This window comes from Parasteatoda tepidariorum, chromosome 11, assembly GCF_982258835.1.
Source record: "Parasteatoda tepidariorum strain Cologne lab strain chromosome 11, Ptep-v5.0, whole genome shotgun sequence".
Taxonomy (NCBI): domain Eukaryota; kingdom Metazoa; phylum Arthropoda; class Arachnida; order Araneae; family Theridiidae; genus Parasteatoda; species Parasteatoda tepidariorum.
The window spans coordinates 76692269-76709284 of NC_141765.1; the positions used below are offsets into that span (position 1 = coordinate 76692269).

The 17016-nt window shown below is 28.7% G+C and overlaps 1 protein-coding gene across 3 annotated transcripts in view; it reads right to left on the minus strand.

Moving 5' to 3' along the window:
* Positions 1 to 15345, minus strand: part of LOC107440566 (uncharacterized) — a 122110-nt gene extending 106765 nt beyond the window's left edge. Inside the window, exon 1 of one of the 3 annotated variants that reach the window (XM_087155003.1) lies at positions 15167 to 15345. In XM_087155003.1, coding sequence (XP_087011129.1) covers positions 15167 to 15314 — 148 coding nt within the window. In that variant the 5' untranslated portion in view covers positions 15315 to 15345. The remainder of the gene's footprint in view (positions 1 to 15166) is intronic. The other 2 variants (XM_016053531.4, XM_087155006.1) reach the window with 2 other exon arrangements.
* Between the last annotated feature and the right edge of the window lie 1671 nt (positions 15346 to 17016).

The window sequence follows — 17016 nt, forward strand, 5'->3', positions numbered from 1 at the left end:
CCCCTATTTTATGGGTCAGAATTCCAAATATGTGAGAAAAAAAAATTTATTCTGAGAAAGTACGTTTTTGTGTCTGATTTCGTAACTTAATTAATAGTTAGCACTAATTAATTAGCATATTTGAGGTCACTCCCAGGAACCATTAAGATTGACACTTAGTTCGTAAAAATCCGACTATTAGAACGAGACTATTAGAACGGAGACTATTAGATTATTCAGGGTGATATCTTCTTTTTTTGCGGACTGTACATATCAAATTTCATTAAAATCGGTCTTGTAGCTCTAGAGATAATCGACCAAGTCTGCAATTCTCTTAATTTCTTGTACTAGTGTATTTTAAATAAAATTAAGAAAAAATGCGAATCATAAAAGTTTTTTAGATGGCTAAGTATAAGTTAGGTAGCAATTTTTTTTCTATCTTAAATAACGTTTTTTCAGAAAAAAAAAATGCTTTGTCCTTCCAGTGTCGTTTTAAAAAATAAACTCTTCAGTAAAGGATCACAAAGTTATTCTCATAATCATACACTCAAGTACAAAAATGAATAAATAATTAAAATAACATACCCAAATTAAAGCTGAAAAAGAAACAAATAATTACACTAAATTCAAATAATAAGAAATAGTTTTAATAATAATGAGCACGAATGCATGACATTTTCACAATTTTATTGTAAATAAATAGTTTCAAAATTGCTGTATAATATACTACGTGTGTTTAATAATTGTTATATTAATTTATAGCAATTTTTATAGTAATGTCTAGATAATATAGTTCACTAATAGTAATTCAGGGTTCCTACTTTTTTAACAAAGCAAAAATTAAGGACTTTCTTTGAAAAAAATTAAGGATTTTTTTTTGAAAAAAATAGTATAATAGTTCTCAAATCTACACCCAGAGACAGTACCAATTATTTACTCTTCAAAAAAAAAACAGATTCATTATAATGCTGATACAATTGTATTTATTACAAGGCTTTGCCAAAGTGGACCCTCTTAAAGAAACGCTTTATAAGGTGGGTTTTTTCAAAATTTATTGAATGAGATCATAAGGCTTAAAAAGAAAAATAATTGTCCTTTCAAACAATTAAAGGAACTTCATACATTAGTTGATATTTATTCAACTTATTTTAAGAGCATACTAATGTGCCGTTAATTATAATGGAAAAGTGAAGTAACTGTTTTATGGAACGATGGGAATGCTTTAAATGCTTTACATGCTTTATATAAAATTATAATTATTGTTATTATAAAAAAAGATAACTTTTAGCATGAAATTAATATTGCATTTCTTTTTTAAATAGGCTGTTTTCTAGGCGATAAAAGAACGACTTTTTATTTTTAATATTTTTGAAACACTGCAAAATTGTTTCCGTCAATTATACTGAAAATTAAGGACTTTTTAAAACCTTGTAACAAAATTAAGTACTTTTAAGGGCCCTTATTTCTCAAAATAAAAATTAAGTAGTTTTTAAGGATCCTGGGAATCTTATTTCCTCTTTCGAATTTCGCAAATCATTACACAAATTAAAATTCGCAAATAAAAACGATAATAAATTTAAATTAAAAATCGCAAATTCCGTGGTGCATTAACTTCCAAACTATAGATCACGCGAATAGCACTCTTTTAAAAAGAGATACTCAAATAAATGTACAGAACATTTTTCAATAATTGTAAAAAAATAATATAATAATGTAAAATAATAAAAAAGAAGTTTTTATGTTTATTAAACGCTTAAGTCGGCGAAAAAAAAAAAGAAAGAAATCAATTTTGTCTCTCCTAAAACAAAAAACGTTACACGCCTCACTTTCTGAAGACGGAGGAGAAATCCTCCCTCCACAAAGAGATGCTTTCGTTTTAGGTGTGACAAAAATAATTTTTTTCTTTTTAGTCTACCTAGAATACGTAGTTCTTAAAATTTTTACTTTATCTGAATTTTTTTTCTAGTTTTGGACCCGTTTTGAAAAGGTCAACATTTCACGATTATCAATAACTTTCACTTAGATTAGAAATTCTATTTATCGAAAAATTTCCTTAGTGATAAAATGACTTTCAATGGTAGGGAAACAATCGCAGCTTGTCAATAGAATAATAACTAAATTTGAACACTTCGGCTACTTAGAAAATGATCAAAATATCTATTAGTGATGTTTTGAAAAGGTCGAAATTTCACGATTATCAATAACTTTTACTTAAATTCGAAATTCTATTTATCGAAAAATTTCTTTAGTGATAAAATGACTTTCAATGGTAGGAAAACAATCGCAACTTGTCAATAAAATAATGACTAAAGTTGGAGAACTTCGGCTACTTGATATCTATTAGTGATGTGTCATTTTTGCCCATAAAATGGTAATAAATTCGTTTTTGGTCTGGAAACGACTTGTATTGTCAATAGGCACTTCAGTAGATATTTGAGTGCTCTAGTTAGTCGAAAAGTAGTAAAAATTTCGATTGCAAGTTGCCATCATTACAACCACGTTGTTCAAAAAATTCAGTGACTATTAAATGCTGCTGTGATAAGTTTTATAAAATCACGAAGAATTTCCCAACATTCTTAGAGACAAAAAGAAAAGTTTGTTATTTTATTAATTCCGTTTTTATACTATATTGAGCTTTTATATGTTTTTTGCATTCTCTATAAAAATTCTTTAAAATTCTATAATTTTGTTTTACGTGAATATTAATTTGAGACCTATGACCCAACATTAATTAATAATATGAGACTAATATTAATAAAACTTTGTGACTCAACAGATTTAACGTGCATCAGTTACCATTTACTACACTGGGAGTCTTCAGCCGGCGGGGATTGAACATGTCATATTTTATAGAATTAAAGTGAACAAAAAGTAACTTAAGAGGTTATGAAAAGTTTTTTAAAAAAACACTAAAATTGTCAAAATCAGTTTAGATCGGCTCTAAGATTATAAAATATGCATTGAAAACTCAAGTGTTGTTGATTCCCAATATAGATCCTATGTAAAAAGTGTTTAAGTTTTGCTGTTTAAAAACTTATTTTTGTAAACTTACTTAAATTTTTTTAAAGAAAAAATTATTTTTTTTATTTCTTTTAATATTCTCAATTACATTTAAGGAACATCAAAATCTTTTCAGTGCTTAGGGCCTCAAAGGTTCTTAATCAGGCTCTGGTTTAATGATCCGAAGATAATATTTAATAAATATTTATTATTTTATTAAGTTATGGTCGAAAAAATTTTATTTATGAGGCATAAAACATTCTTACATTATTTTCAAGTATCCAATTTTAAATGACAAAATACAAATTCGAATGTAATCGGCTGAATAGTTCTCGTTAACTGAATATACTATGTTTATTAGTAAGATAAAGAGATTTTTAAGAGTATGTCTGTGCCTTAATATTAGGGTTACTAATATCAATGCTTGATGATGCGTTTCCTAAACTTCAAAAGAAAATAATAATAATAATAATAAAAATAATATTTTTGTATTAATAGAACGAATATAACTTCTTCTGAGCACTATCACAGGGGTGCGTAGCCAGATTTTTCAGCAAAAATAAGCAACTTTGCGTACATTTTAAGTACTTAAAAAATATTTTTAATCACTTTCCAAAACAAAAATTATAATTAGGATCTGTGCAGCAATAAAAATTATTTTTTTCTACCGTTTCTTAATTTTTAAATATAAAATCAATAAAATTCAAAAACATTTCCACAAACTTCTCATAATCGATAAACTAACTAGTTTCTGATAAATAATGCAGATAAAATCAAGCATTTTTTGTAATTTAGTACGACAATAGACACGACAAAGGAAAAATCTGTTTTCAAAATATAATAAATTAAGGACTTTTTACAAAGGCCGAATAAAAAAAGCACCTTCAAGAGTTTTTAAAACAAGTAAATCAAAAATAAGCACCTTTAAGCACTTTTTAAAAACGCTACGCACCCTGTATTAATAGGATCAATGTCATGTAATAAACACTGCACGACTCTTTTCTGAAGAAAATTCACTACTTTGATCGAAACATTTGAAATTTTAACATTAGTTATTGTTTTCATTCCGCATTTAATTTCAATAACAATACAGTGAAGTTGTCAGAATTCTGATTACACGCAATATTCATATTATATATATATATATATATATATATATATATATATATATATATATATATATATATATATATATATATATATATATATATATATATATATATATATATATATATATATATATATATATGCAGCAAAATAAATAAATAAAAAAAACACGAAGAAAATTAAGAAAAACAATAAGTTTCTTTTATTGCGCATAAGCTGCAAGTAAATAGAATTCATAAAATAAGTTCAAAATGAGGATGAAACAAAGGAAAATTACAGACATATGAAAAAAGGGGGTGAAAATAAAAATAATAATAAAAATAACAAACAACAGGGAAAAAAAAATCCGGACAAAAATGTTTTGTTCGGATTTTTTAGAAAAATTTATCCTTTTTTTTCCGGATTTTTTTCCCCAGTTGTCTGTTATTTTCCTTTGTTTTACCTTCACTTTTAGCTATATATCCTGTCATCCTTCTGAGAGAACAAAAACGAATCACAAAAGAAAACGGTCTTACAATATTTATCAATGCCCAAATTTAAATATTATTTGTCATAAGATAATTGCTAGATGAGATTTTAATGATTGAAATCGGAACATGTAATCAATGATACCCGCAGAGATTTTTTCAGGGAACGATTGCAGATGAAAAAAAAATTTCGAATACAATATCAATAATTTGTCTAATACTACTAAAAATGTTTTTAGTATGATCAGTTTTTTGATATTATTTCAAATTAATGGTAAATAAATAAATAAATAAATAAATAAAAAGTATAATACTTTAAACTGCAGAAAAAGAAAAAACAGTGTTCTTTTGCGAAACGTAAGACGTTTATAGTATCGTTTTTTTTTATGTCATGAAATAGGTATTAAAAATCATTTACCGAAAAAAAAATATTAAAAAAAAGTAACATTTAAAAATTACAAAATATAATTTAGAATTTATTAGGTTTTATGGGAGGAGGGATGCTTCCTTTTGAACCCTTCATGGGTGCCTTACTATGCTTAGTAGTAATATACAGTTGATCCCCGATTTAACGTATTCATAGGGACCAAAAATAATATTCGCTAAATCGAGGATAATTCGTGATATCGGGAAGAAAATTTAAAAAAAAACTACTTAACTTATGGAGCATCTCTAATAAGGAAATACACAAAATAAATAGAAATCCAACATTTTTTATTTAGGAACTTAAAATACGGCGAATGATTACGCTCTGATTAATTTGAAATTTTAAAGTATTTCGTGAGCAAGGTTTGCTTATTTCCTCGATTTCTTACTTAAAAAAAAAAAGTCCTTTTTCAAGGTCATGAAGAGAAGAAAATACTCTTTCATTTACTGCATTAGGTAAGTTTTCACTGCTTCCAAAGCATCAGAAAAAATAACAGTTTTCACTTCTGTGTCGCTATTCCGTATTTCATATAAATCTACTTCATAAAATTCGTTAAATCGCGAAATTTGGTAAATAGGTGTTCGTTAAACAGAGGTTCGACTGTATCTGACTGTTGTAAACAAATTGGGTATGACTCAATGCATTTATTTGAATATTTAAAAAAATGATTACTTACAATCATTGTTGCTTTTCAGGATTAAATAGAAAATCCAATTTTTTATTTTAAAAATGCAAAGACAGAAACTTCTTTAAAGACATTCAGAGTACGGGGGTGTCTTAAATCGTTTGATTGGTTTCAATGATTTGTCAAGAAGGCTTCTTTTTACTATTTATAGCATCTTCCCTCTGATTTCTTTTTTGTTGCCAATCGGAAAGAGTTGTTCACAACTTCCTTTTAATTAAACACCCTTCTTGTTATATACACCACAAACTAAGAGGAAATCTTATTTATTATTTTTTTATTTACTTATTTATTTCTGTTATGGAATATTAAAATTAATTTACTCAACGGCGAAAGCAGAATATTTTAACTTTCATAATATTATAATTATTATAATATTATAACCGTCGTTGAACAGCCGACCCAATTTTTAGGTTTATGACTACTAAAAAGTTCACATACGTAGCCTTGTAATTTTAAACCCAATCCAGAAAACAAGGGAACTCTGGGTCAAGAATTAGGAGAAATTTGCCTTTTTTGATGGAACTAACCCGCATTTGCCTTACAAGGAGAGGAAGACCACGAGAACCTGCCATGGTTAGTCTGACGGACTCTCGAATAATGCGCCCATTTTAAAATACCCCATTTACCCTAGATACGCCACTTCTTGTATCTATCTTAACCTCAAATTGTAAAGTAAGAGCCGTGGTCCAACTCAAAATGATTATGAGTCCAACTAAGAAGAGCTTATGAATCCAACTCCAAAATCTTGAAAATTTCTTGAGTAAAATCATTAATGACCCATTTCAAAACATTTACGTCTTTATAAATTTAAATCAGATATATCATGTATTTTTAAAGCATGAAATTCTAAATAAATTATATGCAGCATTACTTTATTTTTTTTTTTAATTTTACATCCGTTGTTAAACAGCTGACCCAATTTTGGATTTACGATTACTTATGCTCAACTCCGTAGCCTTGTAATTTTGAACCAATCCAGAAAACAAGAAAATTCCTGGATCAGTACCTCCAGAGGTATTGATTTGTTATGGGAGCATGGAGGCTACTCGACAGATTTAACGTGCACCAGTCACCATTTACTACACGTGGAGTCTTCAGCCGATGGAGATGGAACCCACGAACTGTTGGACATGGGCCCAGTGCCCTACCAACCAGTCGGAAGGCTTGTAATTTTTAACTTGTTTAACAGCGTATTACATTTTATATGAGTGAAGTCATTTTCCATGCTTAAGAGCTTCACCTCAGACAAGGAGTAAGGGACAAAGTAGGCGAACCAAAAAATTGAAGAATTGGGGGCCTTTGGGACAAAATGCTACTAAAGCGGAGGTGCGTCATATCACACAAACCCAAGCAAGGAGTTACAAATATACATTTTTTGCATATCTAATAATAGAATGGAATCTCATAGTACTTGTTATATTAAATGTATAAAGGAGTCATAATAGTGCTCTAAAATAGAACAAAAGCTAGTAAAAGAATATCATTCAACCCTTGCAAACATCAGTTCTTAAAATGATCAGATATTGTACTTCAATATTTAGACTATTTTAACAATGTTCCAACTTCATTACTGCATTAATGTGAGCTTTTAAGATGTTCACCGCCAATAAGAAATTTTTCTGGGATTGTTGTTGTTGGTCAGACTAGAGCTGCACAATGGGCTGACAGTCTGGGAAACATCCCTGGGGATGATCCGAAGACATCCTCTGCAGAAACACCTCCACTTTAATACCGATAGTATACCTGCATGCAGCACTTTACTGTAGAACAGTTTAACAAGGACCATCGGTCCCTACACAAACTGATTTAGTGATGCTTGACTTCGGTGATGTGTCTTAACGATCAGTCCCCAGCTAGACTTTCTCGGAATTTTTTACGCAAAACAATTAATACCATCTGAAGAAAATTGATGTAAAAAATATGATAAATACCGGTAAAAATCTCCCATGGTGAATACTCTAATATTAGTATCTAGATTCCCGTGTTAAATAATGCTACCTGGGTTAATGAACATTTTTGAATGATCTTTAGTACAAACTATTATTTCTATTGAATACTCATTACAAGATCTTTTCTGTGATAGAAAAAGTTCTTTCGTAAGGTATTTTTATTACCTAATTATTTGTTGAAAGGATAGATAATCGACAAAAGTTGCTTGACATTTATTTAAATAAACATTTTTTCGAATTTCTCAACCCTTTTTATTTTCTAGATTTGCATTCTCCGATAATCATGGTTCCACCGAAATGTTCTTCAAACAAGAAAATCGTTGCCATTTTTGTTTGGATGAATACAAGTAACTTAAATAAAATTAATATTTTTACAATAATATGAAATTTTTAATTTCTAATTACAAAACACTGTTGCAAAAAAATTCTTTATATATTTTAAGCAAAATGTTCTATAACAAACAGCTATATTCCAATTTATATTTATTTTTTTGACAAAAAGTTAAATTTCGCGATCAATTTTTAGAAAAAATGCTTTACTCAGACATAAAACATTCATTTATGATATTCAATTAAATATCCATAAGGGTTTTCAAAGTTGGCATTTTTCGAGCACATCAAAAAAGATATCGATTAGGATAACTGAATGAATACTTACAAATAAAATTTTAAGGACACCCAGAAGTTTCAAATCAGGTAAATTATTATTATATTTTACAAAAAATTTTGAAATACAAAAAAGGGTATCATTATGATCGGTAGCACGGGACATAATAAGTAGCACAAAATAGACGTTTAAAGCATGTTTCTTAACGGTTTAATGGGTTATTGTTTTTCGCCGGTGAATTCACTGGTATCATCAAAATACTTCTTGAATAATTTAAAAATAAAATGTTAAAAACTGATTGATATGAATGTAACATGCATGAAAAGATATTTTTGGAAATGAGTTGTTAAATAAAGTAACAACAATAGATTTCACAGAACAAAATATAAGCTATCAGCACATGGCATTTGAGTTCCAAAATATTACAACAAATTGATTTTTATTTTTATTTTATGACCGTCGTTGAACAGCTACCCAATTTTTGGATTTACGACTACTAATGTTCAACTCCGTAGCCTTGCAATTTGGAACCCAAACCAGAAGACAAGGGAACTCCTGAATCAAGTATTGGGGGAAATTTGCCTCGGTGGAGGACTTTTGGATGGAACTAACCCGCACTTGCGCTACATGGAGAGGAAGACCACGAGAACCTTCCACGGTTAGCCTGACTGCAAGGGGACTCTAAGCCATGATCAGTCTACCACTAAGGATTTTACACGCCAGCACTGTGGTCGGTGAGAGCCGGATTTTGTATTGATCAGCTATTGCTGGGATCAAATTCGGGTCACCTTATTGGGAGGCTCTATCCCCTGAACCATCACGGCTCGCAACAACAAATTGACTGACACTTCGAAATTGTATTAATATCTTAATGCAAAAAAAAAAAAAAAAAGAAAAAAAATGTTTGTAATAAATAAGCTTTAAAATAAAATGAATTTTAAACTATGGCTCGGATGCCCCTGAAAAGAGAATTATTGGAATACACTATATTGAAAAAATATAATCCCATATTTTATGTAAATGAGCAAATAGTATTATTTCCGACAATATAAAATGTTTGTTTTATTTAAGTTTTATGGGTCGAATTCATTCCTAGATCATTCTCATCATATTTGAATTTGTTATAAAAATCTACCCCATTTGTTATAAAAGTCTACCCCCTCGAAATAAAAAATTTCGAATACTTAGATATGTATGGTTGTCCCCTCTTCGTTCGAGACATAAAATCAAGAACAGGTTTTGTTTATTTATAAAATTGAAATTTATTTTTCCAACCTACTTTTAAAAATAAACTGAATGAAACCTTCCACCAAAGCAGCGTCGTAACCCTACATGTAATCTTCTAATTTAAGCTCCTCTACTAAACTTAGTAATGAGCCTGCCCCAGTTGGGTTCGGTTCAATATGGATCCTATGCACCAATATTGGTCCCATAAGGGTCGGTCTTTCTATATTGGCTGGTTAATGATTCGATATTGGTTGTGAAGTGGCTGTTAAATTCTATTTAGGGCTCTTTGAACCCCAATAAGGGTTATTTTGTAATTACTTTTAAACTTAAGCAAAGTATGTTTTCAATTTATTAATAATACCTGCAGATTATATTAAATTTTATTTTGATAAAAAAATGTTACGAAGAGAATCTTTAGTAAAATGTTTGTTCTGCCTCAATAAAAAGCCCCCTTCCCGACATTTACTGCTGGGATTCTTTCCAATGCATTCATTTTTTTTTATTTATTTATTAATTTTTTAAATCTAAATTTAGAATTTTTTTTTATTATTTGCTTGAATGATAGTGCAGAAGGTTGGCCCAAAAATGTTTTAAATCAGTCAGCTCTCGTAAAAACATTTGAATAGACTGGTGTAAGAAATGAAGACTTGGTTTCTTTAAGACCAATTTTAATGATATGTAATTCAATAATTGTAATACATAATCGTGCACTCGCCTGAAGGTTGCAGAATAAACAAAAGAAATGGGTTAATAATGGGATATCGTACTTGAAATAAAACATTGTCCTTCATACGTTCCAACGAGTATTACGCATGCGTGTGTATTAAAATTGTTGCATGGTTCTGTATTGTATCAGTGTAATATCAAATTTCATTAAAATCGGTCGTCTAGAGATAATTCTGCTCTTCATTTCTCACACCATTTCCAGAGATCAGAAATGTCTTCAAGAAAATACTTCTCGATCAAAAACTGTTCGAAATTTTCCTGCACAAGTTGGAAAAGATTTTAACAGTGTTCACCAGAAAATGTGTGAAATGGAATAATTTTTGGTAACTATATAAGTTTCTGCAATCAGCAAGAACATTTTTTAAAAAAATTTAAAAATATCTGTTTACATTTAGGATGAATAAATAAAATTGGAAGTTCGCCTCTGAAACACATAAAATTCTCTCATTTTTGCCTGACTGATATACAGTCTGATTTCTATATAACGAACTGCGAATTTCTCTATTTTGCGATTTTTTTCGAGGAACATTTTAGAAATTTCTTCGTAAAATAACTTCCAAATAGCGAAATGAATATTATTTTGAAGATCCACTTTCTTTGAGATTCACTTTTCTTATTTCCCCAAATTTTTAAACTTGTTAACGTATTTTATAGGGAGAAATGACCTTAATTGATTTTCGCAGCCACTTAATTATTAAAGAAAGCTGTAAAATCCATTTTTGTTTGCAGTTCATACAGGAATCCATGCTAAAAATCAATTTATGAGAAAGCATAACATAAATTTCAAAAGCATGGAACTATGATGTTACAGATCGTTCTATTCACAACAGTTTTGCTAAAGCTGGATTCTTAGTCAGCTCGGAGAATTTGGAAAGCGCAGAAGACCAGGATGACGTTCATTTAAAAGAACTAAAAAAAAGAAAAATGTGGATACGGTCAAGAGAGAACCACGAAATTAATGATGATGCACTGATTAATGACTTTTTAATGATTCTGAAGCTGCAACCACAGAAACATTAACTGAATAGGATAGTTTGGATAGTGTGAAAAATAAAAACAATACAGCAATAAATTGGGGAAGAAGACGGAAATGATGAAAAAATCACCAAACCTTCATATCATAAAATGCTAAAATCATTTGAAACAATTCGATAGTAGATAATAATTTACAAGATAAAGGTGTATCAATTGTTGTTTTAATTATGTCTCGTGTTTATGAATTTAAATCATATTTTGTGTTGTTTCAGTATTTCAAATGGGCATTTCCTGTTAAACGAATTTCCCATGTAACGAACTTTTTATCGGGATTTAGCGACTTGGTTAAATAGAGGTCCGACGTATTATACAAAAAGATGATATTGTTTAATTAGACAAGAAGACACCATCAATTATTACAACTACACTTTGTCTTCATATAGAAACAACCGGCTAAGATAATTCTTTTAAATAAAAAGGTGATTATAAAAAATAAAAAAACGCAATAATTTATTTAATTTACTTTCCTCGTCCTACGAAATCTGTGTACTAAGGTTTCTGCAGAGATTAAAAAATTAATTTAATCCGATTTGCTTTTTGTGATATTTCATTTATTTTACTTGAGACATTTTATGACAGTATATTAATAAACAAACAAAACAAAATGCAATTGTAAATCAGTAATTTATCTTTAAATTAATTAGGTCTTCCAGATTTGTGTCTCCGCGTATTTTATAGCAAAAAATATGCAATTTTTTGAAGAAAAAAAAATCGGTCCCTCCGTGGACTGATTGTAAAGAAACAGTTCCCAGTAGAACACCGAAGTCAAGCATCACTGGCTGCGGTCAGTAAGCGGGTGAGTGACCACTTTGATCAGCCTGCGTAGGGACCGAGGGTGCGCGGTATTGTTCCTCGTTAAACTGTTCTACCGTAAAGTGCTCGACTTCAGGTGCAGGTCATCGGGCTACCACAGCAGGGGTGCCATCACCTCTGCAGAGGATCAAAATTGCGATGCCATGTCTTCGGATCATTTTCAGGGATATTTCCCAGACCGTCGCCAATAACCCATTGTGTAACTCTAGTGCGACGTATATAAAGTACTTACTCACTTGAAAAAAATAGTGTTTGTTCTCAAATTTTGACACTCGGGGACGGAATATTATTTTATTGCCAATCATTAATTTTGCGCCAAATGAAACAAATTTTCTCTATGTTAACTCCAGTGCCTCTGCTATGCTCCTGGAGGTGGCATCTAATTAACGACTAACAACTCTAAAATTTAAAAGCTATTTTTCGTACTGTTCCTCGCAAAAACAGAGTAAAAAAATATTCAAATAGCTTTAATTCTTGAATTTTTTAGAGACTATTAATTTCTTTCTTTTGAAGTAATCATTGATTTTTCGAACTATTTATACAGACAATAAAAAATTTCGGCATATAATTATCACCATTTTTGTTATAGTGGTAAAGTAAAAATTTATTACATTTCATGCAGTCTACTTTTTTATTACTTTTTTTCTCCATTACTGTTTTATTTATTCATTTTTTGTTTATTTACTGACAAAGCATATTTTCATGCGCATTAGAATCAAGTTAATGGCTTCATTAAAAAACAAGCACATTTTCGAACTCAAATAATTGTTAATTTGCCAATTTTCTTAAAAAAAATGTATTTAGTTCACCTCAACACGGCTAACCCAAAATCTTGTACTAAGGATGTGATTAAGTCTGATTTCATTTGCATTAAATTTTTTAGGTATTATTTGATGCTCAAAATATATTAATAAATAAAAAAGGAAACTCCGAACTATATTATGATTAAGACTATATTATTTCATCTTAATAAAATAAAATTTTATGCAATAGAGTGAGTCCTTCCAGGACAGAAATTCGTTGATTCACTTTGAAAAACAAACAATTGTTTAAAAAAGGCCAAAAACAGCAATTATTTTTCTACACTTAAGTTCTGTTTTTGTAATAATTTACTGCATGGCAAATACAAGGTGTTTGCATAAAATTATGGAAAGAAATTTTTGGATGACACGTATAGCACCCACATGTAATTGGCCATTCGGGGACAAAATTGTTCTAAAGTATGGAAAAAATCCTATTTTTCAATAGATCAAACAACGATCGTTTTCAGAAAAATATACCCCAAATATTGTTAAAAGATGACGTTGAAATTGTTTCGCGAAATACACGTTGGATGGAACAAAGTATGCTTAACCCATTTTAAGCCAAGCATATAAATTTTATAAAATGTGGTATTATTTTCATTGAATTTATATTACATTACATTTAATTTAATTACATTACATTTATTAAGACAAAAAAAAATTGTGTGTAAGAAATATTTTATTTAAGAAATAAAATGGTGCATATAGACACCATTCACCAAATCAATGAACAAACCATTAACTTGAACGCTTGTTTTTTTATGACATTTTTTTCATTTATTTATTCCTTATTTTTTAATTTTTTTTTTTAATTTACTGACTTGCAATTTTAATCCATCATAAAAACATAATGATAAATCTCAAAAGGAATAATTATACATTTTCAAAAAATTTCATTTGCCAATAATCTAGTTAAAAAAACTTGAATAGTTTAAAAATTTCTCAACAGAAAGTGTTTACTCCAAATGAATAACGATTAATTTTTGGGTGTCTTCAAACCCTTGACAATAGCAAAAAAATAAAATTAGTGGAAAATATACGTCACAGTGTTAATATAAAAATATTTATTAAAATGGTCGAAAATGGGTCAAAAAAATTTATGTAATGACACCAAGCTTGCCCCCAAACCCTGAGACAATACCTAGGGGGTGGGACCGAGTCTGGGAGTGAGGATCGTGTCATAAGATAGTTTATTTTTTTCGATCAGAGGGGCCGTTCTCACTGCCTGTGATTCGCATATGCGATAGCAAGGGAATGTGATTTACGCATGCGCGAATATGCAGTTTCTAAACATTCACACGTGCATGTAGAGCAGTCAGAGGCATAGAAAATGGTCTCTGAAAGGCAATTTTCAAGATATCTCCAACCCATTTTCATTTTGCGGTCTCCATTTTCATCTGTGAACCAAAATGCAAAAAACGTGAGCGCCAAATGAGGGGGGCTTTTTCTGGAGCATCCTAATCTCCAATAAAAACAAAATTTGGATTTCTAAGCCCACTTCCGCAGTAAGGTGGAGTTTTAGTATCACCGAATGTATCACTTAGAAATATTTTGCATTTGAAATTTCATTTTTTTATTCAATACACATTTCTCGGGATATTTGACAGTTTTCATACTTTTTGGACACTCTGTACTTAAAATTTCATTTTATGATTGTTTTTAGCATCGAGTAATCCACATTTAGCCAATGGGGCTGAATGTAATGCCTCCTAACACAATTTAGGGAGAGTTTCAACATGAACTTTGTTTACTAGATAATGAATTTCTTTTTTCTGATGTCTAAAACTTGATTTGCATGTAAAAATGGAGAGGTGCTAAAAATACGAAATCGAAACACAGTAAAATTTTTGAAGGTCACTTGTTCCATACCTTTTTCCATTAAAAAAATTGGAAGCTATGTGCAACGATCAAATAATTAAATAAATTATTAAAAAAATAAAAAAATAATAAAGAAAATAAAATGAACACTATCACAAATTGCTGCTATGAGCTTTATTCTTTTTTTTTTGGGGGGGGGGGAGATGGGTGAAAATTTTTTTTAACAATATTCTTTTTTATTTAAGATGCATAGAAATGTGGTATAGGTTCACAACCTTTGGTTTTGACCCACTTAATCAAATATTTTAGCGAAGAAGCAAGATAAATATATAGTAAGAGCAGGTTTTTTTTACTTATTTATACTTTAATTTTAAATAGTTTTTTTTTCACTTAAAAACAGCATGAATCTACTGAGCACACTACTAAAGCACACATACCAAAAATTCCTTTCTCTAAAAAATCTAGAGCAGTTTGTTTACTTTGAAGTAATTATTAAATAAATTGTAGAGGAAAGTAGTCTCACCTGAGCAGATATTATCTTCCATTGTCCACCACTTTCCTCTCGAAAGCACATGCATGATGCGTAAGGTATCATGTCTTCTTGACCCTGTCCATCTGTTGACGGAAGCTCGAATAGATCGTCTGGCAAACAGCCAAGTCACATACAACATCGATCAATGAGAGTCTTACCACTAGGTGGCACCCCACTCACGGCGATCAGAGCGACATTTTATTAGGGAAAGTGGCTTTGAATTTCGCAGCACTATTTGAGAAGGTCAACAAACTATCTCTCTACTTATACATTATGACAGAATTTCTTCAATCTTTGGCATCCTTTTCTTCTATAGCTTATATCCAAGTTTTATTTAAAATGCTTATTTTTGTAATGTTTGTGTCGATGTGTAAATACAAAATGTAAAGAGGAGAGCAAAGAATTATATTTTATTTTCATGTAAAAAAGGAATTCGCTTATGCACTCATAAATAATTTTAAATTTAATGATAGAATAAATGTTTCACTCTACAATTCAGTATAATATAACATTTAGTAACATTAAATTTCTTGATTTTTAACTATAAATATTTTCTTCTTCAGTTCACGACACTTTTTTTTTTGTATTTTTTGAAACAGGAGAAATCAATAACAATAATGGTAATAATATTTATATTTTCTTAGAGCAGGAAAATAGCAAGAGAAAGGAGAGAAAAAATTTTAAAAATAATTATATTGCTTTTATAAAATAATACTATAACATAAAAAATGAATTTATTATAAATTTACAAATAATAAGCAAAAATAAAATAATAAATGAAATAATAACAAATAAAATAATTTATAATAACTCATTTTATTGCTTTTTAAAGATAATAATTCCACATTCGATTTAAAAAAGTAATTTTTGCGCACTTTGAAAATTAATTGAATGTGATGTTTTTAGACGTAGCCAGAAGGAAAGATTATGGGAGGGGGATTTATTTAATAATAAATTTTAGGATTTAATTATAAATATTTTCTATTCTTTTTCAGTTCGTGACAATGTTTTTTTTTTGTATTTTTTGAAAGATGAAAAATCTATAATAATAATGGTAATATTATTTATATTTTTATGGAACAGGAAAATAGCGAAAGAAAGGAGAAAAAAAAATTTAAAAAATTATTATATTGCTTTTATAAAATAATACAATAACATAAAAAATGAATTTATAATAAATTTACAAATAATAAACAAAAATAAAATAATAACAAATAAAATAATAACAAATAAAATAATAGCAAGTAAAATAATAACAAATAAAATAATAACAAAAAAAAATAATAACAAATAAAATAATTTATAATAACTCATTTTATTGCTTTTTAAAGATAATTTTACATTCGGTTTAAAAATTCTAATTTTTGCGCACTTTGAAAATTAAGTGAATGAGGTGTTTTTAGACGTAGCCTGAAGGAAAGATTATGGGAGGGGGATTTATTTAATTATAAATTTTAGGATTTAATTATAAATATTTTCTATTCTTTTTCAGTTCGTGACAATGCTTTTTTTTTTGTATTTTTTGAAAGATGAAAAATCTATAATAATAATGGTAATATTATTTATATTTTTATGGAACAGGAAAATAGCGAAAGAAAGGAGAAAAAAAAATTAAAAAAATTATTATATTGCTTTTATAAAATAATACAATAACATAAAAAATGAATTTATAATAAATTTACAAATAATAAACAAAAATAAAATAATAACAAATAAAATAATAACAAATAAAATAATAACAAATAAAATAATAACAAATAAAATAATAACAAATTAAATAATAACAAATTAAATAATAGCAAATAAAATAATAACAAATAAAATAATAACAAATAAAATAA